The sequence below is a fragment of the Patagioenas fasciata genome, chromosome 1, assembly GCF_037038585.1.
Source record: "Patagioenas fasciata isolate bPatFas1 chromosome 1, bPatFas1.hap1, whole genome shotgun sequence".
Taxonomy (NCBI): Eukaryota; Metazoa; Chordata; class Aves; order Columbiformes; family Columbidae; genus Patagioenas; species Patagioenas fasciata.
The window spans coordinates 205,334,136-205,359,964 of record NC_092520.1 but is presented as its reverse complement, the minus strand read 5'-3'; the positions used below and the strand labels follow the sequence as shown (position 1 = coordinate 205,359,964).

General features: G+C 39.6%; 1 protein-coding gene across 15 annotated transcripts in view; it reads left to right on the top strand.

Moving 5' to 3' along the window:
* Positions 1–9,729: 9,729 nt before the first annotated feature.
* Positions 9,730–25,829, top strand: part of PCLO (piccolo presynaptic cytomatrix protein) — a 351,923-nt gene continuing 335,823 nt past the window's right edge. For all 15 annotated transcript variants that reach the window (XM_065843589.2, XM_065843572.2, XM_065843550.2 and 12 more), the window contains exons 1-2: positions 9,730–10,190; positions 15,678–16,932. In XM_065843589.2, the coding sequence (XP_065699661.1) occupies positions 9,949–10,190; positions 15,678–16,932 (1,497 nt within the window). In that variant the 5' untranslated portion in view covers positions 9,730–9,948. The remainder of the gene's footprint in view (positions 10,191–15,677; positions 16,933–25,829) is intronic.

The following is a 25,829-nucleotide window of genomic DNA, read 5'->3' as shown; positions in this document are numbered from 1 at the left end:
AACTGCAGGTGTTATTTGCACTAGATGTATCAGCCAGAGGCTTGTACTGTAATGGAAGAGAACGCTTATAAGAAAGACTTACAAACTTTACCTTTCAAGAAGGCACTTAAATTCAGCTAAAGGGATGAAGACATCTAAACTGTAAGCAAGCTGGCTGCCTGGCTTCCCATTTATTTAACCGAAGCTTACACCAATCTGGTTAACTTTCTGAAGTATATACTGCTCCCTTGAATCATGTGCCCACAAGGAGGCATGTAATGCCATTTAATATGCCTTACAGTAGGGCTGGTAGGTACGACTGAGAATTTATAAAATAAATTGTATATCTTACAAAATATCTTAATTTCTCTGCTTGGACAGCTGAAGTCTAAGTAGCGTATAGCATGTTATGCAGCTGAATCCCATCTGTTTTTCACCTAACTCCCCCTTTATGTTTATGGACTGGTTCTCCTCCAACTGCAATGAGAGTGTGAACACTCAGCTCACATGTAGAGTCCATCTGAAGGCACTTATATGTAGGTACCCTAATTTAGTTAAGTCCAGCTGTAGTATCTAATTGTTTGGTAGAAAAACGCTGCAAAGGACTCTGATATCTGAATGATTATTTACAGAGAGCAAAAACTGTTGAGAGAAATGGACTTCAGGGCACAAAGGAGTTTTGTTTTTTTTTTCCAGTCCACTAGAGCTAAAGCTGCTGTTATTCCCTGTTTGAAGTCTACCAGTAGTGAGGCCAAGCATGTGTCATTAGAACACACACTCAATTACTCCCTTAGTACAGACACAGCCAACAGATGAACCCAAACAGAAAGATAGTGCCTTTATATGTGCTCCTTTATGAACTAGGACCCATTTTTAGTGTCCAGAATATAAAGCCTCTAAGTACATACTTGAAAAGAAGGATAAACTTTCTTAGTTCTGAATAGATACACTTTTTGGGATAAAGGCTGTTGTTTATTTTGCGTGAAATGAGCAGTATCCAGAACCCATTCTAATAAGGACTTCACAGATCAAAGATATATTTTTTTTTTTTTATTTTTCTCCTTAATTCTACCACAGAGCCAGTTGATAGATCATGCCAGAAAACCTAGGTAATGTGCATTTAACATGGTCTACAATGTGTCACTCAATACACAGAAAGCAACAGGCAGTAACCACTGGAACTGTGTGTTCTGTGCCCTTGTTTATCATTCTACATATCAGCTTGTAAAGAAGGACTCAGATGCTTAACTTTTATCTCTTATCCTTGGTAATGGTGGCCAATATTTAGTTAAATATTATACTTACAGTAAAGTAGATTTTGTCTCAAGAATCCTATTTTAAGTAAGCTTTCTATACAGAGATCTATGTAAATTAAGTGAACTACCTGTGATAGTCCTAATGAATCTTAACATGCACTTCCCTCTCCTCCTCATGGGTTAACTAATTTAGAACAAAAAATAAATAATATTGTGTTTAAAGTGAAAGCCTGTGCTCTGTGGTACAGGTGGGACCTGAACATGTAATCTAAATATGAGCTTCACTAATGAGATTTTCCTCTGTTTAGATGATGCAGTTTTCAGTTTAAGTACCTACTGTATTGTGGGTATGAAGGAGATAACTGCTAGGGGAATTAAAACTTTCAACAGTCTTATCTTACCAATAACTATCCTAAGAGACAGATGCTGAGAATCTGAGTGTTACACTTGTGGATACAAACCCAATTCAATAAACTGAATGGTTACTTTACCGTAAGGTGATTTATCATAATTTGATGCTAGTGATGGTTCAAATCTTTCCCTAAATTCTTCCTAATTGACTACTTTTGCTCTTGAATTATAGTAATCCCAGCTATGACTGTTTCACCATAAAAGCAAATAAAACTTGAGCTCTTTGTGATGGTTTCTGTACTACTATTAGTGGTACTTAAATGTTGCAGGTGGATAAACTTGAATTAGAGAAAGCAACTGGAGAATGACAGGAGAAAACTACATGCTGCTGTTCTTGCAGGTGGTTTAGGATACAGGCTTTTAGATTAAAAGCTTTTTTTGTCCCATTCTTCAGTTTAAAATGCAAATCACTATTTGTGTATTACAAGCACTGATTGCAAGTAAACATTAGATTTTTAACATTGTGACTAATCTATACTGTGGGAGTCCATATTGTGAGCATATCAGCATTGCTGTGCTGCAGGCAGTTGGCAGACCTTCTTGTTTTGTTTAAGCAAGCAAATCTGGTTGTGAGATTGCTAGGATGACTTAGACAGGTGTCTATGTGCTGGCTGTTCACTGGGATAAAGTGCATCTACTGATCCTGTTTTGATTGGACTGATGATAATGAGGCTAACATATCTCCATTGGCTGTTCAAAAGTGATTTATTTAATAATAAACAGATAGTATAACATCAACATTATTGTATCAGATCACATGGTATCCCCAAAAAACAGACATTGAGGAACTCTGGAATACTGAAAATATTTTTTTCCCAGAGAGTTTTTGTGCTATATTCAGTCTTTAAGTTTTTTTCCCCCTTAAGTAGGTGTTTTTTGTAAGATCTTTGGAACAGGGTAACTCACTATTCCTGTGGTTTCTCAACCTACTTGTACAAACTAATAGAATAGAAAATTCTGTGGAGAGAGAGAAAAGTAATACATATTTGAATAGAACAAGAAGACACAATGTTTCACAAGGTACCATGTTATTGTCCTTTACTGACAGTTTCGGCGACTAGTAAGTCAGGTGAGACTGGAGATTCATTGCAATCTTGAAGAACATTTGATGTGCACCCCTTATCCAAACTTTGGTTAGTATGTAGATGAGTAGTTTTGATACAGGATTAGTACCTGTGAGAGGAGAAGCCTTACTCTCCTATTTTTTTTTTTGTTTTAGAGCATATAGCCATTTAGTGCAGACTGTATATGCACTTGTTTCCACTCCTTAATAGGTATTTCATATAACATGCACTGGTGAGCTGCCTAGTACACTAGTGCACCAGTGGTATGTACAGGTGCCCATACAAACGTGTAGTTTAAAGCATTGCGTGCTTTTGGCTTATGCACTTATATAGACATAACTTATGTCATACTTTATATTCTTACTTCCTAGGTGTTGCACAACAGTTTTCCAGAAAACATATTCATACTCTTTTATTTTATCTCCTAAAAACTTAGTAAGGTTTTTTGTATTGGGCAAATTCCATTCACTCTATTGATCCAATGTGATTTTGGTGTGTCCCTCCTGTTTAATCTCTGGTGCAGTGTGATCACTTGCATTCTGAGATAGTGAATAGGAGATGGAAGCAAGCACAGCTGTGCAACTGACTGCACCATGGTATTTTGTAATTTTCCTTTATTTTTATAAATTTAAATGTATTTGTCAAATGCATTGTTTTAACTGTCTGAAAACTGTGATGATTAAGAAGCATTGCTTATTCTGTATAGCAGATGGACCAAACTGTTGGATGTATCATAGCCATGTCTGTCAAATTCAAAACACCCTTCACAGTCTCAGAAATGGAGTAGGTAATGTGATGGGGCACTGTAACATTTTGCAAGATATTTGTAAAAATTAGAATACAAAACCATTAATGTGTAAAGTGTTGTAGATAGTTACAAATAAATATTCTAGCTCTTCTTTAATGTTACTTTACTTTGTGGCACTGATCAGTACAGCCTCTGTTAATTGTTAATGATTAACTCACCTTCTTCCTCCTTCACTTTTATCTGGGCATAATGCCAAGCATATTATTAAGATATAAGAGTTTTTCTTCGTCTCCCATTTTGCCAGCTCACGCCAAGGTGTTACTGACCTCTTATTCCTTTCTTCTGATGATTTTAGTATTACTTCTCCAAATTCTACACACTAAAAGCATTTTTCTCCCCTTTAAAACGTAAAGAGTACATCTATACTAAGCAGCCTACTGAGGAGAAGATTGGATGTCTTCAGTGTTGTTAATCAGTAAATTAACTTTGAGCACTTATTTTAGTGCTGAAGATACACACTTAACTGAGATTCACTTGCCCTAGATCAGATTCAGCACTGACAAAAGACGAGCAAGCGTCCTTGTGCTGCTTCTGCCTACTCAGCTCTAACTTGGATGGGCTCCTTTGGAGACCTGATGCATCTAGTTTGCATACCAAACTGATCAGACCGAAATTAAACTACTGCATTACTGACACAGTGCAGTCCCTAGTGTCAATGAAGATACATCACTTAAAATACACCATGCTTTTGTTTTTCAAGGATAATAATAGCATGTATGGACTTAGTGTTGTGAAATCTATAAATGTTTGTGGATTGTGCTGATCTATTTTGGATTTAAACAGATATAATGAAAATTCTAAAAAACTGTGAGTGAGCCCTCAAAGGGTAGTTGGCTTTGCCTCTGTTCATGATTTTCCTTTGTATATTACCTAGTATCTAAGAGAAGGCAATCTGCTTCTCTATCTCTGTCTCTAAATTCATGTGCAAAGCTCTAATTTGCAGGTATTTTTAAGAGATTGGTTTATCTCTGAAGGGTCTTGATGATATTTTTAAGTGCCAGTGATTAAGAAAATATGTTTTGGGTTTTTTTTTGACAAGGGTATTTACCCTGACACTGCCAAGCTGTTTCTTCCAAGTCAGACATTATGACTTTTGAGAAAGAGGCTGATTCATTTGATAACTCTACTTTCCTTGCTGCAGCAGAATGTTACGCCTCATTAGTTTCTGAGTTTCATCGGCAACAGCAAAATGAGAGAGCTGGTGTCACTTTTGGACAGACTGAAGTATATCAGGACAAAGATGTGGAAATGATGGGATGTAGGGAAAACAGGCCTGCAGTGGTAATTCTGGGACAGATAATGATTGATTTCATTCTGTTTTAGAACAAAAGGTAAAAGTCATGGAACTGTGAAAAGAGACAGTTTCCACAAAAATACGAAAGATATTTGAAACCATAATCATTTTAAGGCGACATCCTTGGCTCCAGTGAATTCAATAGTGAACTTCCCACAGAAGGTCATATCTCACCCTGCGTCTCCACCTGAGCTCAGCTTAGTTCCCTAGGCATGTCTCTTTGCCCCTATCTTCTACCTCAGGACATGTTAACAGTGGAATAGTAACACTGTATACTGTTTTGATCCGTAAGCACTAGTAAAACTGCTATTTCCCCACTTTTAATTGGTTTATTGAGTGAATGCAATACGTCTTGATCTCACTTCTTTTGTCTGCATCTATATCTGACATAAGCTATCTGTTTTTAAAAATAAGATGACTTCTAGGTCTGAGTCAAAGGCTTATTACTTATTGTTACTTATTGTTACTTATTATAAGATTATTGCTTATGTTACTTATTTTGGCTTTGAATAAAGAAATATAGGGGTTTGTTTAGAAAAATTGCATTTGGGAACTTAATAAGCTTCCAGAACACTCAGTTAAAGGACAGGAATACCACCCACCACAGAATATTTAAGTATATGTGTATATTTAAGTGCATATGAATGCGTACATTAGTATGTATCAGAAAACTAAATGCTTTCACTGATTAAATTCCTTTTTCCTCACCTTCACAGAATCACAGAATGTTAGGGATTGAAAGGGAACTCAAAAGATCATCTAGTCCACTCCCCCTGCTGGAGCAGGACACCTGCATGAGGTTACACTGGAAGGCATCCAGGCAGGTTTTGAATGTCTCCAGAGGAGACTCCACAACCTCCCTGGACAGCCTGTTCCAGTGTTCTGTCACCCTCACTAAGAAGTAGTTTCTTCTCAGATTTAAGTGGAACCTCCTGTGTTCCAGTTTGTACCCACTGTCCCTTGTCTTACCATTGATTGTCACCGAGAAGAGCCTGGCTTCATCCTCGTGACACTCACCTTTTACATATTTATAAACATTAATGAGGTCACCCCTCAGTCTCCTCCAAGCTAAAGAGCCCCAGGCTCAGGCTTTCCTCACACAGGAGATGCTCCACTCCCTTCATCATCTTTGTGGCTCTGTGCTGGACTCTCTCAAAGAGTTCCTTGCCCTTCTTGAACTTAGCGGCCCAAACCTGGACACACAATATTCCAGATGTGGTCTCACCAGGGCAGAGCAGAAGAGGAGGAGAACTTGACCTACTAACCACACCCCGCTTCTAATACACCCCAGGATGCCATTAGCCTTCCTGGCCAGAAGGGTACAGTGTTGGCTCACGGTCATCCTGCTGTCCACCAGGACCCCCAGGTCCCTTTCCCCTACACTACTAACAGCTTTTTCCCCAACTTATACTGGAACCTGGGGTTATTCCTTCTCAGATGCAAGACTCTACACTTTTCCTTATTATATTTCATGAATGTTTTCCCCGCCCAGCTCTCCAGCCTGTCCAGGTCTCTGGATGGCAGCACAGCCTTCTGGCGTGTCAGCCACTCCTCTCAGTTTGGTGTCATCAGCAAACTTGCTGATAGTGCACTCTATTCCCTTATCTAAGTCATTGATGAATATATTGAATAGTACTGGTTCCAGTACTGACCCTTGAGGGACTCCACTAGATACAGGCCTCCAACTAGACTCTGCCCCATTGACCACAACTCTCTGGCTTCTTTTCTTCAGCCAGTTTGCAGTCCATGTCACTACCCGATCATCCAGACCACACTTCCTCAGTTTAACAGCGAGGATGCTGTGGGAGACTGTGTCAAATGCCTTACTGAAGTCAAGGTAGACCACATCCACTGCTTTGCCATCATCTATCCACCTGGTTATGTCCTCATAAAAGGTGATGAGGTTGGTCAAGCATGACTTCCTCTTGGTGAAGCCATGTTGACTGCCCCTAATGACCTCTTATCTTTGATACGTCTTGAGATGGCACCAAGGATAAGCTGGTCCATCACCTTTCCAGGGATGGAGGTGAGGCTGGCCAGTCTATAGTTACCCGGGTCCTCCTTCTTGCCCTTTTTGAAGACTGGAGTGACATTTGCTTTCCTCCAGTCCTCAAGCACCTCTCCCGTTTCCCATGACTTAGCAAAGATGACGGAGAGTGGCCTAGCAATGACTTCAGCCAGCTTCCTCAGCATCCACGGGTGTATCCCATCTGGACCCATGGATTTGTGGATGTCCAGATTGCTTAATTGGTCCCTAACCCAGTCCTCATCAACCGAGGCAAACTCCTCCATTGTCCTGACTTCCTCTGGGGTGTCAGATGTGCGGGGCTTCTCAGGACAGCCTTCGGCAGTGTAGACAGAGACAAAGAAGGCATTCAGTAACTCTGCCTTCTCTGTATCTTCTGTCACCAGGGTACCCGCCCCATTCAACATTGCCTCTAGTGTTAGTTTTGTCTGCCATGTATTTGAAGAAGCTCTTTCTGTTGTTTAATTCTAAGGAGGCCTTAGCTTTCCTAGTTGCCTCCCTACATCCTCTGACAACAGCCTTATAATCTTCCCAAGTGGCCAGCCCCTCCTTCATAGTGCATTTGCTTTCTTCCAGACAGTAGCCCTTTGCAGATCTATTAATATCCAAGTATATGATGTTCACTTGTGTTACATGAATAGAGATGTGTATTTGGTTCCCTCTAAAACCCTTAAGTGAGATTTGTACCTTTACTTCATGTGCCAATTGAATTCATCTTTGTTCAGGTGTGACTGTGCTGAGTACCACCTCTTCCATAGGCTCCTTGGGTGTCTTTAACCAGAAAACTGTGTGAATAAGCATCCACTTACACTTCATGTCATGCTACTCCATTTACAGAATTTTCCCTCTGTGCTTTATTGTGTTCTCTGCTGAGCTATTCTTTTGATGTGTAACTTAAAGTAACCTGAGAAAAGAGTAGGAAGCCCCCAACTGCTACTAGTGTCATCATTTAGAGTGAACCAGGACTGGAAAAAATGCTCTCTGATTGTTACAATACTATAAATATTTAGACAGCATCCTTATGTAGGTCATTTTGGGGTCTGATCTGCATACAGTTGTGTCTGGAGAAAAATAGTACTAATGCTAATGAAGGGGACAAGCAAGAACATCAAATGGTGTCACATTTCTGTTGCTAAAACAACTGATATTTGTGAAGAACTAGCTGTTTAACAAACTCATTGCAATATTCAAAACACAGCCATAATTTAGTAAGATCTCTAGGAAGGATTTGGGAAATATGTGGCCTCTGATCAATAACGCAGAAAAGCTAGTGGCAAAAGACACAGAAAGGCTGAGATACTTAGTGGTTCTTCAATGTGGCTTTTATGGGCAAGATTTGTCATCTAGTGTCCCAGGTCCCTGAGTCAAGCACCAAACTAGGTGGGAATGAAGCATTATCTGTAGCAGAGTAAGACAGACTTAGAGAGCACTTAAACTGTTTGGATATACAGAAGGAACTGGATGGGGCGGACCAAAGGGAGCTGGTTCATGCTATCGCAAAGTCACTCTGTCATCTTCAAAACGTCACTGGGAAAGTTCCCTCATGGTCAGAGAAAGGCAAGCACTGCATCTGTCTTCAAGAAAGGGGATTCACAAAACAATCACAAGGCAGTCAGTCTAATGTGGCTAGTTCCTTCCTAGGAATGTTACAGAGCAAATCCTCCTGGAAGCCATGTCCAAGCAGATGATGGACAGAAAGGTTGTTGGAAACAGACAGCCTGTGTTTACCCCAGGAATATCACACTCTGTCAGCCTTTCAGCACAATCTATTGTAATATCATTATAGCCAAATTAGTGAGACCTGCACAATAGGTGTAAAATAGACTGAACTGTCAGGCTCAAACAGTTGTGGTTAGTTGTTTGAAGTCAAACTGGTGGCACATTAGTGGTTGTACCTTACTGTCTAATAAGATTTAATGTCTCTGTTTAATGATGTGGGCAAAGGCGTGGAATACACTCTCAGCAACTTTGTGAATGATGCCAGCTCAGAGAACGGTAGACACCCTGAAAGGCAAGGCTGCTGCTTACAGGGCCCATGGCAACAGGAGGGTGGGTTTGCAGGAACCTCATGAAGGTGAAGAAAGGCAAGTGCAGAGTCCCGTGTCTGGGAAAGAACAACTCCATGCACCAGGACAGACTGTCCCCAAAGCAGCTTTGCAGAAAAAGTCCCAGTGGATGAGAAGATGGACACATTTCAGCAGTATGCCTTCACGATGAAGAATGCCAACAGCAGAACAGGCTGCGCTACCTCAAGTGAAGCCAGCAGGTTAAAGAAGGGGATTCTTCCCAATACAGTCAGCAGTTGTGAGACTGCATTAGGAGACCTGTGTCCAGTTTGGGGTTCACCATTCTTGGAAAGATGTTGACATGATGAAACCAGTCATCATGAGGGTAGTCAAATGCTGGGGTAGGGGCCCAGAGAGCCTGTGAAACCTCCATCCATGGAGATGTTCGAAACTCACCAGCACATGGCCCTGAGCAACCTGACCCCATTGGCTCTGCTCTGAGGGCTCACTTGGAAGGGTGTTCTCCAGCTGTGCCTTCCAGCCTCCCTTACTTCGTGCTTTGGGTGGGCTTGGCTCTCTCAAGCTTTGGCTGCTTATGAGCACATGCTTATTTGCAGCTGGAAGGAGAACGTGAGGCAACACTCTCGTAAGTGGGTGGCAGGGATCCGACAGGAGGGCTGGCCGAGAGCCCGCCACGGCCGCGGCCCGTCCGCTCTCTCAAGATTCGCCGGCAGCCGATGCGTGGGGCGGTGCGGGAGGCACCTGACCGAGGCGGTGGGGGGGCTGCGCGGTGCCTTTAAAGGGCGGGGTGCGGGGGGTGGTGTGTGCGGGCGGAGCTGTCAGCTCTCCCGGAGCATGCGCTGCGCGGGGCGGCGGGGGGCCGGTGGCACCGCATTTCCCCGGCAGCCGCGGCGGCAGCAGGAGCCAGCGAGTCCGGCCCCGATCCCGACGCTGCCGCCGCCCGGGGCCGTGTTGACGGCTTCGGAGCCCTGAGCGCCCGCCGCTCCGCCCGTTGGGGAGCGGGGCTGCGCGCCGGCGAGCCATCCTCCCGCCCGGTCTGAGCTCGAAGGGAGTGGAGGCAAGCGGGGAACTGCGGCGGCGGCCATGGGCAACGAGGCAAGCCTGGAAGGAGGCGAAGGGCTGGGCGCCTTCCCCGAAGGGGCGGCGGCAGCCGGGGATGGCAGCGGCCCCGCGGCCCCCTTACAGCACCTGGTCCCGGCCGGGGTGGAGGCGGACCTGAGCCAGCTGAGCGAGGAGGAAAGGAGGCAGATCGCCGCTGTCATGTCAAGGGCGCAGGGGCTGCCCAGAGGGAACCTCGCCGGCGCGGAGCCGCCTCCCATGCAAAGGCACGCACGGAAAATCTCCCTTCTCCCACTCCTCCCTTCCCCCCTTCTTCATCTCCTCGCGGTGGGGCGGGGGGCGAGTCGCAATACCATCCGGGCCCGCTGCATCGGGAGACAGCGTTGCATTTTGCTGGCTGAGGGAGGGAAGGGGGCGGCTGCACGGGTGCGGACACTGGGATGGAGCCTGCACTCTCCAGCTGTTCCCGCTCCGGTGGTTTCTAATAAAAACGAGGGTCCTCGGTTCCAGAGGGCTGCGCCTTATCCCTTTTCTTCCATCCACACCGATTCGGAGCACAGGTAGTTTCAGTGTCTAGGGAGAAGAGAGATTTGCAGGCAACGTTTCGATTTTCTCTGTGTGTGCTTTACAGGGCTGGAGTGCCCCACAGCTCAGATAGTAGCCACAGAAGCTCTGCTCAGGGCTGATGGGCTCTGTGAGCTTCTCCTTCTGGAGGGATTCTTCTTGAATCTTTTATAGCTTTGGGGCATAATGTATTTGCTAGCCGTTACTCTGCCAGTTCTTAATCTCTACAACTATCATTTAGCTTCATTAAATAGTCATGGGTTGAGGAGGTCTGTCTCAGTCTATTTTTCTCCTTTTATTTTTCTTCTCGATTTTTTTTTTTTCCTTTTTTGTTGAAAGGGGAAAGAGAAGCTAGATAATAGATTAAATTGTTTGCCACGAGATTCAGTGTTCCGGATAGCGATGGCTTTACCTCCTTGTGCATCTGCCAAGGCTGGGGTGATTTCCTTCCCTTTCTTTGCCTGTCCCTTCGTAAATTCAGTGCTCGACGTGCAACAAGCTCCGTTCCCCGCCCCGCGGCTGGTTCGCTCCGCGCTGCTCACTGCCCCTGTCCGTGGTGCTGAACTCGCCTGTTTCTCGGCCCGGGGTCCAGGGCCGGTCTCGCCGGTGCTCTACCGCCGCGGGGCTGGGTGTGTTGTTTGTCTCGCAGGAGGATGCTGAAAGGAGCCTCCTTGAGTGACTGTTCAACACGGTTCTTGTGTATTGGCCTCACCCTATATAAATACATTTTGAGTTTATATAATAACGGGTTTATATAAATGAATTCTAGAAGAGAAGCAAGGAAGGTGAGACCAAATTAATCCTTGGGCAAACTACTGAAATCATTGGCATTACACCTGAGATGATGGTCTCCATTTTTTAAAAACTGAAAATCAAATCTTCCTGTTTTATGTCTTGCATAATTATTAAAGATATATTAACACTGTATGTAAAAGATAACTTTTGATTCAGTTCAGGGCTCTACCAAGCTTGAGTAGATGTTAGTAGAAAGAAAAAATTAAATTGGTTAGTTCTGTGAAACCAAGCTCAAAATCTCCTTTATTGTAACAGTCTCTGAGCAAAGACACAAAGACTTAAAAGTTTGTTTCATGCTAATGTTCCAGTAGAAAGTAGGATAAATGTCCTTGGAAGATTTTAGAATAGACTAAACTCATTGCAATGTGAATGTTTCTGCATTTTTAAATCACTTCTTTCCTACAAACATATTTATGATGTCAGAAACTACTTTGATCTTGTTAGCTTACCTTGCTTTCACTCTCCATTTAAAGTAAAGATACTCTATATTTGTGACTTACAGCCTTTTAACTTGTAGTCAAAGTTAACATTTAAACATTTGGTGCAATAACCGATCAACTATCTTCTCTTCTGGGGTTGTAGCGGTTCCCATCATAGCATCTTTTTGCTTGTCACACTGTGATGAGGTTACTCTGCTCTTGTTTTCTGGCTTTACTTGGTCCTCTTGCACACCTCTCTTTGCTACTGAGATCTACCAAGAACAATGGGAGTAATTATTTAGAACCTGATCCAAACCCTTGGAATAAGACTCTTCTAAGGACTAAGGATCAGCCTTTCCAGACTTCAACTTCAGTAAAGAACTAGTCTGCTGAGACTCAGATTCCTTAGCTTCAAGCTTTTTTTCAGTCTGTGTGGCCAAAGAAATCAGATATGGAAAATACATCTTAACTGGTGCTCTACAACTGTGGTTATGCCAGTTCAAATGTTAAGTGACTGAAATAGTGATCAAAAGAGGAGTCCTGGCTTCCAGTTCATGTAGCCTTGCTTTATGACAGTGTCCCTATTGCATTGTCTGTTAGGTTTTTTTTTCATTATATTAATTGATTTTTTCCTCTGTCATTTCTGTTATGACCTTAGCTGTTATCTAGTCTTACCTGAGAGACTAATAATTATTTCCTATTCTAAGTGCTTGCATTCCCCTCCCAAAGTAACCCAAGTCTCCAAGTGTACAAATTCCTCATGGTTGATTATATCCTAAAGTAACAATCTTTGCAACTACAGACTTTTTAATAGGAAGTAATATATGTACCAGGAAACATAGTTACACCTTTACCACCATAAAATACATTCTGTAGCTTCTAGGACTACAGGCTTTGAGCTTTTAAGTCTTCAAAAATACAATAGCTAAATACATCCAGCTAATATGTTATGCATTTTAATATAAGCATTTAGATCTAGAGCATCTAAAGTGAACTGCCTAAATCAAGGTTTTATTCTATAGGTTGCAGTCAGAGTTTGAGATGCTTAGCACCTATGGAAATCATTCCATAGTATTTCAATTACCTGTCTTCAGAAAACCCATGGTTAGGAAGTTTATGCAGTCAATTTGTAAGCAAGTTCCAGATGTTCTAGCTTCATTGAATAATTGTTTCGGTGTCCACTTGCTGCGGAATTGTTCCACATCATCTGAAAGGATGAGATGACCAAACTGAATATATGAACCATGTAATACAGCTGTGTTTGTGGGTTGTGTTTTTTTTTTTTTTTTCCTCAGTTCATTAGGTTGTTCACAATAGATATTAACAGAAAAAAAATGCTGCATTTTGAGACGAAATGCTAAGAAGTCTTACTGAGTATCACCCTTCTAAAGTATGTTTATGGTGTATTTTCCTTTGTAAATAGGTTTTTATAGCTATGGCATTCAAGAACTAGGCCAATAGTCTTTTTGTTAAATCACCTCTTGACTCCAAAGTAAGCTTTGATTTGTCTGTAATATTCATGTAAATGAATAAAGATGAGCTCTGTAAGTCAAGGCCAAAGTGAGTAGAAACATAGCAGAACAAAGGAAAGAATTAGGTGAGGGAAGACTAAATGAGTTTGCTTGTTGAGTCTGAATTGAAGACTTTGAAACTTTTAAAAGGTTTATAAACAAGAAAATTCTTGTCAAATAAAGTGGTTGTTTTTTTTTTTTTTTTTTTTTTTGGGGGGGGAGGGGGGGGCGGGTGGGGATGGGCTTTCTGATTCACCAGGTAAATTGTTCAATGTTAGTCTGTAGCTTGTTGTAAGAGTTCTAGGAAAGACAGCTTCAACTTCCAGCTACCTAAAACTAAATGGATCAAGTCCTGGCTTTTGACAAAGGTAACATTTCTCAAGAAGCTTGTCTTTTCAAGGCTTTTTCTTCCACTAGTTAAGCATGCTCTATCTGCATTGCTTAGAAACATTGTTATGTATAATGGCACAACAAGTCTGATCTTCAGAATACACCAGCAGCCTTGCAGAATCACCTGGGTTTTTTGTTTCCTAGATTCATGGATTTTAATCTCATTTCAAGTCCTGATATCTGATCAGGTGGAAATTTATAGAGCGCATTATTGTAATAAAAATGAAAGCTGGAGGAGAATTCTGTTCCAATAGGGATCCACATGTATTTCTTCTTGTTAATGTTAAAATTCAATTTTTGAAAAAGGTGTTGGTTTGCTTTTTTTTCCTTCCACCTTCATACTGTAAGGTTTGGATGTGGTTCCCCATTTCCTGACCTGAGTTTTAATAGTACCATTGATCCTTGTTTTCCCTTGTCACTTTTAGCATTGTTGAATGAAGCCTTCCAACATTTTGAACACTGCAAACATAAACACTGGAAGTGCACCAGGCTGCTGCTAATAGAACAGTTGAAATTATTTTACTTAGTAAGCACTACCTCTTCAGATAAACTTAGAGTGCTTATCTAAATAGCAAGAAAGAGAACTGCAGGTAGACCTACCTAGTTACTAGATAGAGTATAAAATTGTTCTTTTAACAAGCGAAAATGCCAATTTTTTTCAGAAATTAGATTATCATGGGGCTTTCCTGAATTATCCTCTTCATTCATAATGAATTAATCAATACTCACTGACACCAATAGAAACACATCAACTCATTTCAGTGGGTTCCACATTAAAGTTGTAACTTCCCAGTATTGTGACCAATAATTTTACAAGAATGGAGAAGGATAGATGGAGCTATGGAAGACTGGAAATAGCTTGTCCTTAACAAGAATTTTATGTGGAAATTTTTAATTTACAAGAACATCAGATACAGGATTGTGAGAAAATCATGTTGCAAGAATTACAAGCACAGAAATAGCTACCACTTAGCTCTGTCTCTTGATATCATCATTGCTAGGTATGTAATGAAAACTCTAAATAATAATCAGAAATAATAGTAAACCCATGGTAACATTAACAGTGTAAAATATATTTTTCAATGTGTCTACTATATATGATTCTGCAGACTTCTGATAAAACTCTTAAACAGAATTATGCATTTGTTTAGTTAAGGAAATGCAATGAAATGAGCAACTGTTTGTTTTGCTCATGAGTGCTCAAGAAGAAATGTCATATCTAGAAAAATGAGATCACAGTTAACTGGATTTCTCAAAGTGAAAACTGAAAATTTTATATGTGCAACTCTGTTATGGTATCTTCCAGCAAAAGGATGGTGATAGTGCTGAATAGGAGACCTTACTATATCATTTAGGAATAGCACCGAATACAATATTATTTCCTCCAGCTGCAGCTGAGCATAGCAACAAATAGAATACTATTCATCATATGAGGAAATGATCTTGATTTTGGTTCCTACATTCTTATTTTTATTTTCTCCTGTATGAAAACACAACAAAATGTTACTGTTAGAGAACTGGGAAACCTCTCTACATAATGATATATTTTCTTTTTTATTTTGGGGCAATGTGAATTGTTGGGATGGTGCTGGGAGGGAGATCTGCAGTAGTTCTATTTAAAAGGAAAAAAAAACCCCAAACTTCAGGATTAATTCTGTGAACTAAAATCTGTTATACTCAATTGAAAATTCTTCTGATTTGTGAGTGGATGGGTGGCAAAGTAAATACTTCAAAGAGAAGCATTTACTTTAGGTAAACATGAAGTCATAGCTTTGAGTTCTTCAGATTTCCGATGATAAAATCATCTGGTTAAACATTATTGTCATATTACATTAATTTCTAAATAATCAGTCTATGACTGAATACCTGTATAAGCCCTTATAGACCAACAATTTTTATTTAAATACTTTTTACGTATACCTTACCATATAAGCCTTGGTCTTGAAAACACTTAAGCACCTGAGTAGCTTCACAGTGTTGACCAAGCTCTTCCAGAGTCACAGATACATCATCTTTTATCTCATTTTTCTAGTACTCTGCATCATTTTAATTTTATTACATTTTCTGTTTGCAGACATCCTGAACTTGATACAAGCCACCATCCCCGGCAGCCAGGTAAGCCTCCAGATCCAGGACCACCAAGTTTAAGTAAAAGCAGAACGGTAGATGTGCTGAAGACAGAACAACGGGCACCTGGCCGGAGCCCTTCTTCTATTAGTCTAAGGGAATCAAGATCCAGGACTGATTTTAAAGAAGATCAGAAGCCAAGTATGATGCCCAGTTTTCTCTCAGAAGCCAACCCATTGAGTGCAGTCACTTCAGTTGTGAACAAATTCAATCCTTTTGATTTGATATCAGATTCAGATTCAGCCCATGAAGAAGCTGGTAGGAAGCAAAAAGTTACCCAGAAAGAGCAAGGGAAACCTGAGGAGCAGAGGGGCCTTGCAAAACATCCAGCTCAACAGCAGTCTCCAAAGCCAACTGTTCAACAACAAGGAGCTGTCAGACCTACCCCCCAGCAAACTGAGTCTTCCAAACCTGTGCCTCAGCAGCAGCAGCCTGGGGAACCAAAGCAAGTTCAGAAACCAGGTCCTGGTCACCCAGCAGACACTAAGCCAGAACAAGCGAAACAACCACCCCAGCCGCGAGGACCACAAAAACCTCAGCCACAGCAGCCAGAGCCAACGAAACCTGCTCAACAACAAACTTCTGCAAAACCTTCATCAGGCCCTGCAAAACCATCACCACACCAGCCAGACAATGCTAGAACGTCATCCCAAGCCCCACCTCTGACAAAACCATCATCACAGCAGCCAGGACCTGCAAAACAACCATCTCAACAGCCAGCACGGCAAGGAGGTCCTGTAAAACCAGCTTCGCAGCAAGCAGGGCCTCCAAAACAGCCTCCTCAACAACCTGGACCTGAAAAGCCATCTGCTCAGCAACCAGGACCTGCAAAACAGCCGTCTCAGCCTGCACCTGGGAAGCCACCTCCGCAGCAAACAGGGCTTGTAAAACAAGTGCCACCACAGGCAGGGGCTGCAAAACCATCTTCTCAGACTGCAGGGGCCACAAAGCCCCTAGCACAACAACCAGGACCTACAAAACCATCAGGCCAGCAACCAGGGCCTGACAAACCCTTGCAGCAAAAGCAAGCAGGTGCAACACAACCCGCTGAGTCTGCCCCAAAGAAAACCTTCTGTCCTCTTTGCACAACCACTGAACTTCTGCTGCACGCTCCAGAAAAGGCCAATTACAACACGTGCACACAGTGTCACACTGTAGTCTGCAGCCTGTGTGGATTCAATCCTAATCCTCACATAACAGAGGTGAGTTGTTTTAAAACAACTTTTTTCTTCCAGAGCACACAATCATGTTTGCCTTTGTTATGCTGAAACATCAGATGTGTTGCAGAGTATCATCCTGATCACTTAAGGCCTTAACAAGTTCAGTGAAAAACAATCATGCTATTTAGGAACACTACTTATGAATAAAAGGGGATAAAATTGGGGGGAAAAAGGTAATGGTTCTCTGTACAGAGTTTAGAAATGTGTTCTCATTTTTTCATATAAAAAGAGGAGGAATCCCAATGTGACTTTTTTGCCATTTTGCTTGATTTTAAGCACTCACTGGCTATGTTTATAATCTAACCACAGTAGCCATGTGCTAATATGTTTATAAAGAAATTAAATTTGTTAGTGTAAGAACTAAGTAAGAAAAAAAAAAAAAAACAAAACAAAAAAAAGAAAATGACTCTTTGTAGCCCCAGTATGTGTTTTGAAAAAGGATATGAGATGGATTTGCTTTGTAACTGTATGAATGTTCATTAGCTGAAAGCCTGAGTCATGAGTTTTGACTTGGTGATACTCAGGTGATTTCATTCTTGTGTGATGCTAAGAAAGATCTCTGTGGACTATTTCTAACCTTGATCACCATTCTTTCTGTAATTATATAACATAGAAAAGGCATAGGGAGTAATATTAAGACTTTAAATGAACTTATTTTAACCTGATGTTTGCAGTAGCTTGATTTATGTGCTTATACATAGTTTTATTCTTTACCTGTTCTGTGTGGGAATAAGGCTTTGTATGAATGTCTGATCTCCTCTGATTGCTTTAACAGGTTCTCATACTTCCTAATATGCTAATTTTAAATTTTCAGTGTGGTTTGGGTTTGTTTTCAGTACCAAGACTTCTATAATTTATAGACATTCAAGCATAGCAGACCTGGCACTGAAGACTAACTAGTGATAAATAGCCAGAAGAGGTATTTAGAAAGTTTATTTTTGGCTTGTTTTGGTGTTATTTTAAATGATCAGAGATGCTGATAGGAAGAAGTACAGACTGCTACTACATTTTGAATCTGACAAATAATATCTGTAGGTTTAAAATTGAATGAAAGAATCGCTGCAGCTGAAAAGGTCCTCTGCAGATCATGTAGTCCAACCCTCTGCTCAAAGCGGGATCACCTAAAGCAGGTTGCTTGTAGCCATTTTTGAATATCTCCAAGGATGGAGACTCTGGACAACCTGTTATCATTTATTGATTTGTTGTTAAAATTGCAAATTTAAACATCATTTAGGAGTGTACTGTTTCAGTTTAGGGAAATTCAGGGTTGAGATAGATGGCATTAATGCTTGGACTGGAAGAGGAGTGACTTGACCAGCCATGTGGAGAAATTTCAGAGCATCGGCAACTAACCGGGTGCTCAAAGATTATATTATGAAGGCCTATATGAGGGAAGAATGTAAAGCATGTAATTCTGGGCAGTTTGGAGGTAAAAAGAGATACAGTCATGTATAATGGACAAGAAATGTGAATACATTGATGTTAAAGTCGAAGAAGAACTTCTTAAGAAAACTTTACCTTCAAATTCTAACAGAGTGTTTTTAGAAAAAAAAAAAAATCTTGAATTTATTTGTGGGTGCTAAGTTGTTTATTTCTGTAATGTGTTCCTGGAGTCTCTTGGGGCTCCAAGTTTGTCTTCCTTTAAAAACTTCAGATTTTCCATGGAAATTGCAACAGCTTTGATGTGTTCAAATGAAGTGGAGTTTGAGAGAGAATTTATATGAGAAGATCTCAAAGTATTTGGAAATTCTGTGAATAACTACTAGTTTTCAAAGTGGGTACTCTACAAGTGTGAAATTCAGGACTTTAAGACAATAAATACAGCTGCATTTAAGACTAACTGATTGCATACATATGTAAAAGCAGATTTGAATTTCATATTGCACATTGAAATAAACACAGGATATGCATTTATTTCATGATGAAATCACTTCAGTAGATGAAGGTATTGGACATCTAAATTATTCAGCTATTAGTTCCAATCTCCTGACTCCCACTCAGACTTTTCTCATTTGCTCAGCTTTGCACCACCAGCTGTCTTGCTGAAACTTCATTGTGGGTGTCCTGCTCCAATCTGCAGTGAAGTGCAACAAAAATTACATCCGACTTCATTTCTGAACAGTTGGAGCAAAGTAATAGAACCCACCCTGGCATATACAAAAATTTGACTTATTTCAACTGCAACACTCCCACTTATTATCAGACTTTCTAGTTTACCTTTCCTTTCAATATTTAGATTGCTAACAAAAGTTTCTGATTCCTCCTTTACAATAGTTAACACATTTCTTCCTGTCTAGCATGAAGACCGTAGTTTGTGTCTTAGCTGTCAGTATGGTTGATTATGATGCAAGTTTTTTTTCTTTTGGCTTTTCTTTTTTATGTTCTCCTACAGTTTTATTGACCAAAAGTCTTTCCCTCATACCCATGCACCTACTGACTATGTCTTCACCTCTTGTTGTTGTACTCTGACTTTTCTTGCTGTTCGTTTTGCCAAGTTTCGTGATTCTTTAATTGTGTTGTGCCTTTACCATGCACTTTGTAGTCACTGTTTTTATTCCTTATGTTAAAACACATTATCAATTGGGAAGAAATACTTTCATATTGGATGTGGGGAGAATGGAACGTATTTATTTAGAAAAAAATATTATATTACTTCTGTTGTCTAACATTTTCCCCTATACAGCTGTTCCAACTATCTTCTTAAGATATTCTTCTTACAAGTTTTTTACAGGATAGATCAGTCTTCATAAGTAACAGAGTGAATTATTTTGCAATATAGATATTCCTAAATTTCTATGTTTATAGCTGATTCTGGAGAGAATATATAGCAGGCTTTACAAACTGGCTCAGGAAGTAGGTTGCATGCATTGTAAAACCATTGTAAAAAGTACTGATTAAAAAAAAAAAAAGTCATTATTTTCATTTAAACCTCTATTTAAAATGCAGTATTACATGCACTCTGTTTCAATGCACTAGAGAGAACTGTGTAAGTCAGGGCAGAAAGTGATACCTGCATTGCCACAAGGTCAGACCCCTTGAACTATTTCTTTGAACTACCTGACATTGCTGTCCCCTTGGGGAAAAGGGGTAGTTGGTATCTTGGTTTATACAGCAGTCTAGAGAGAAAACACTCCATACATAATGTGTTCAGTAACATATGTCTCTCTAATCTGCCTAGGTATTCACACTCCACGCATCACCATGGCACATGACTGCCTAGCAACAGTTGCATAAAGTAAAAGAAAAAATTATATAAAGAGGTTTGACTGGTACTCTCTTCCATTTTCCTTTCACATACTTCAGAACCTTGTAGCAAGTATGTATTTATTTTATCACATGGTGATTTATTTTACTCATTAAAATAAATAAATAAATATTTTGCTGAAACCACTCTCATGAGCCATTAGCAACAGAAACCAACACTTCCAAAAAAGAAGATCCAGCCCTCTAGATCATGTGAATAGGAGTAGGCTTTCTGAAAATGAGCAGAGACATGTGAGGGACTATCCATTTTATTAAGCACTTACATATAGCTTTTTATAAAGCTGGGCAAAAAGCATGAACTGCTGTAGTTAAATCTAAATGATCAGTGCTTGTGCTTGATAGCTGGGGTCAGTTTTCATCCCCTGTGAAGTAGTTATTGGAAGAGACATACAACATGAACTGAACAGTAGTTTAAACTGTTAAAATATTTGATTACATTATTTATGCTGGACATCTGTAAAGTCAGTGATCAAGTGAAGTGTTAAAGCTGTTGATGTTGGAAACCTGGTTGTACGTGAGCTCTGCTCCATGAGCCTACCCTTGATGAGTCCGTGTGCCTATGTGAATGCTTGTCTTTTAGAAGGGATTATTTTTCATGCATTTTATCTGCATCAGTCCATATTTCATCCATGTTTCAGTAAGATGTTGAAAGACCATTTAAAATCAGTGTTGGAGCCAGGTATAATTTTTTATGTAGATACTTGCTGAAAGTTGCACACTCAGAAAATGTGAAGATGTACATATTGATGTACAATTTGTTTACTTGCCAAAAGCTCTTCTGGATGGAGGCAAAGTGAGTTCTAAAAAGTATTTTATTGGTTCTGACTGTTTCTGAAACAACATCTCTGTATCCAAGTTGACTTAATCCTAATGGAAAAAAAAAAGAGGAAGAAAAAAAAATGAAAGGTTGAGTCTCCCAAAGCAGAGTGTATAATTTCATATGAAGTAGAATGTTTTGCTGGGTCCACACCTTTATTTTTCTTTTTGTCAGGATTATTTTTTTTTAACCCAATTGGAAAATATTTTCTTTTTTGTTGTTGTTGAAATTGTTTTGGGGAGAGGTCTTTTTTTTTGTTCTTTTGGTAGAGCTAGGAATTTTCTGTATCAGTTGCTCTAGGTACTAGAGCCTTGAATATTTGCTCTTTCTTTCTGCTTCCATTTTGAAGTACAATCCTGTCACAGCCTTTGGTGATTTAAGAGCATGATGATTTGGTTCAAATCCTTATAATATTTTCAGTATTTGTATTTGTTTTTTTTTGACATCTTCCATATCCAGGTATCCTAAACAGTGGCAAATCCTTGGACTTGAAGTATTTTCAGTAACTAAAGAGAATTTAATCAGTTAGAAATGCATTGATCTTCTTCAGATATTATCATTATTAGTAGTTCCACAGGGAAGGGAATATATAATAATTTTAAATACTATTCATATAAGGAAGATGACTAATTCTTGTGGTGAAGCCAGATAAGTTTTACTTACACTTAGAAGAACATTAATAGAAATGACTATTAAATCATTGTTGATTATGTGACACTAAAATAATCTATTGATTCAATTGAAATTTTCCCTTTGGTTTACAGTCTAGACCCTGCCGTGTTGCTTCATTGCATAAGAACCAGAATGCAACATGGACTGGAAATGACATATATACAAAAAAAGTGCCATTACTGTGACTGGTGACATGCCACAAAATCAAAGCTTTTTAATAAAAGGTGAAATAGATTTGAAACTGTACGCAGTATGTAAGCTTAGACTTGGATGAATTTTTAAGGTGTTATAAGTAGTGCAAAACAGAATAGACAATAATTAAGTTCTTGAATCTGACTATCAATTGTTATAAGTTGTAAAGAAATGAGTTAAAACCCAACAAAACTTTTTTTTTTTTTTTAACTTTCTCAAAGTGTTAATTTAGATATAAACTCTTAACTGCCCCAAAATAAAGCTAGAGGTGTTCTGTAAAAGAGAATGGAGTTTAGTCTGGGTTCAAACTGATCGTAGAGCAGATTTGAACAAGCCTTGTTTAGTTGTCTCTTAAAAACGATCTTATGTGAAATGTTAGCTTTGATCCAAAGAGTACTTGTGGTATTCCGGTGTTACTAACACTACAATTTATATGGAAGTGGAGGCTATTCACAATTTTCATGATCAAATGACCTTAATATAGCTCCTTCAGTTCTGCCCCTAGCTACAACTGCCACATAGGCATTTGGGAAAATTGTAACAATCCCGAAATAGAAGGGCTATGGAAGAACAGAATATTGTTTCTCTCTGTGGAATACCCTTAAACACAGACACACTGTTTCTCTCTCAGAGGAAGACTGTGTGCCTACATTTCTGCTTTCCATTTAGGATTAGATGTATTAATAATATTGATGCCCTGTGGGTTTTTCTCTTTTTTTTTTTTTTTTCTTTTAAGAAAGAGACAGAACATAGAACCAAACACCTGTGCATGGTTAATAGTTTCTCAAAATTTTAACTGGGAATCATTCTACAATATGTTGGAGTGTTTACTCATTAGCCTAGAAGACTGTCCTGTCCAGTTTTTAACACAAGTAAATAATAAATTAATCTGCATAGCTAAAGATGTCAACTGCAGGGAGCCATCTGCACCAGCATTGCTGTTGCTGAGCAACTGGAATTTACTACGATGTTGGGCCACGTGACAGGAGCTGCTGTTTTCTGGGTGAGTGCTGGGCAGGAGGCACAGCCCAGCCCGGCTCCCACCAGACGGCTTAATCCTGTTCCAAATCCCAGCGATATCCACTCGGATGTGCTTGGTGTAGCACAGATGAACTTTGTTAACCTTTTCTTTGCTGCACTCTTGCTTTGCCATTATGTGTTTTGTTAATGAGAGCAACCAGCCTTTGTTGCAGTGATGCATGATACAGGGCACTGAGCTCTGTTTAAATCTTTTTCCTTGTTCTATGCATGAGGTAGCTTAAACACATGCAGCTGTAAAAAATAACTTTTAGATATTCTGAAATACAAGCTTATATTCAGTGTTTTGCTCTATGCTTCTAATTATATAAGCTATAAAACAATAGTTCCCCAAACACCCATAGTTCATATGCAAACTATATCTTTGCATCAGTAATTTAAGGAGAGCAGTGGAGTAAGTTTTTAAGATTGTGATAACTGCATGACACAATGCATACAGTGATGTTTTGTAGTAGTTTTAAAATAGCATTTATAAAGAGCCTTTTAAAATGGCTGTTTAAAAAGTTTGCTCAAACACTGGCTTAGCACCCAGGCATAGTGTTTGCAGCTATTGCAGTGGTTTGTAGGCTGCTCACTAGAACCTAGCATCATTTTCGTGAGCAGCTTGAGTCAATGTTTCCTGATAAACTCCCTAGTTGCATTTTACATCTGATACCTGAAAGAAAGGTAAATATTTACTTTTTAGTGATAATCTATTTGCCTCAAATGAGGATCAGTTCCATACTGTGTACAATAGTTAAATGTTTGTTTCAGTGTAGTTACCTCAAATAGCTGAGATCTTATTCTTGGAAGGATGGTGTAGAAGGAAAATTTTGTCTTTATTATTGCCCGGGCTTGCTTAGAAGACCTTTTCAGTTGTATGTCAACATACTAATTCAGTTTTTTCTGTGATAGAGGTTGTTCTTTTTTGTTCGTAATGGGATTTTTGATTCTAGTTTCTTGTTTCTTACAGTATTCCACCACTCTGCTTGAAACTGCATAAAATCATGGACTCAAGTGCTTTATTTCTCATGTTTTTCATCATCTTGGCAGAAATATTTGCTAAGAGCCAAATCTGGTTCCCTCACTCCTCTCCGAAATTGTCAGGAACTAAATAAGCTGATGTGTTTTCAGACTAGAAACTTTTTTTTTTTTGTCAATAAAGGTTTTGGCCAGTGCTGAGCAGTGTCAGCAAAGTCCATTTAGGTATCTCTGGCAGTGTAAAGGCCTTATAAATCTTTACCTTATCTGGCGATGTAAAGGGATGTTAATATTTTATGCATATCTTTAAGTTCCTTTTTATAGTACTAAATGACTGGTCTGAGTGAGAATGAGATCCATTGCCTTAGAATGTGGCTCTCTTCTGCAAAAGGACTATTAAAATGGCTTCTGAGAGCATAATTTGTATTGTGTGCCAGTAATTTTTGTATGAAATGTGTTCAATCTGCAAGTAAAATTTCTTTCTCGCAGTACATCTAGAAGCTTAGAATCTAGCTGGATTCTCATCCTCCCCTACATGATCTGCAGGAATAGAAATTGAGCATACCAATCAATGCAGTCACTCTCTGACAGTTTTCCTATTCCTTTTGATGGGTTTGCGTAGTTAGAACAAATCTGAACACTTCTGCAGGAAGGAATAGGCTCTAGATTGCCTTTGGTTGTTTTGGCTTTGTTTGGGATAAGAACTTCAGTGTAGCTTGTATTTGATATTGGAGTCAAGGTGAGCTATGGAACATGGTGCTGTAACTTTCTTCAATGTAATTCTCCATGGATATTGTTACTAAAACACTGAATAAATTCATTTGGTGCTTCTAACTAATAGTCTTTATGAGCTTTTTAAAGATGCTATAGTTGATGAATACATAAAATATATTTTAATTACTTGTTTGTTGTTATGAAAACATAGTTTCTACATTAGTGAATTAGAAGACAAAGTAGCATTTTCTATGTTTATTAGTTGAAATCTGAACAAAAATGCTGCATGAAGTCTGTCAAATTTAAAGTGCTAGTCATGGCACTTAATGGCATGAGTCTCAGGATGAAGAAAATCACTTATGATTTCTTCTAGAAATAAGACCCAGCACCACCCCTATCTATCAGTGTGAAAACAGACATCTTGGGATCCTCAGCATCAAAGAAGAATCTCCCTCACAAGCAGAAAAAAGCAAAAGCTCATGTGTTGCCCTGGAAAATTTTGCCTTTTAATTCTGGGTAGAGATATGAGAAATATGGAGAAAGAAACTAGAAAGTCACAGAACTGTCCAGGAAGACCTCTAAGCATAGACAAACATTAGTATTTTAGGTATCTGCAGCAGCAGTAAGTTTTACTTCACCAAACATCCATATTTAACAGAAGCTTTTTCCTATTAAAGTTCATGGAAAAGTCTGTGTAGTTGCAGTAGAACAAACAAGTCGGTGTTTGATACAGAACTGCCTCATGTATCACACCTAATTTTGAACTCCTGCAGTTCCAGCCACAGAACTACACTTTGTGCAGCTCTGCGTTTGTTTGAATATGATGTGTGTAAGCTACGATGACTTGGGGATTTTGACACATAATTCCTCCTACTAAAATGCATGGGAGGCATTTTATGTCTAAACCAGAAAGATTTAAAAAAATAATACAGTGAAGTAAAACTTCCTACATTTTCCATTTTGAAGTTCAACTGTAGGAGTAGCAGATTCAGTTCTAGTTTTAAAGGCTTCAGTTTAATACTGAGAATGTACATGTGTGTATATATATATTTGTTTTTTTAAGATAAAAAATAACAGTTGTGAGTTAAGGTCTTGTCTTTTGCAGAAAACTATGTTGAAAAGTGTAGTACAGAATTCACTTTTGTTCGGACTCCAGTTAGGTAGTAGAGGCAGACTGGACCAGCTGCTTGTTAAAGACAAGCTGAAATGCTTATGAATGTGA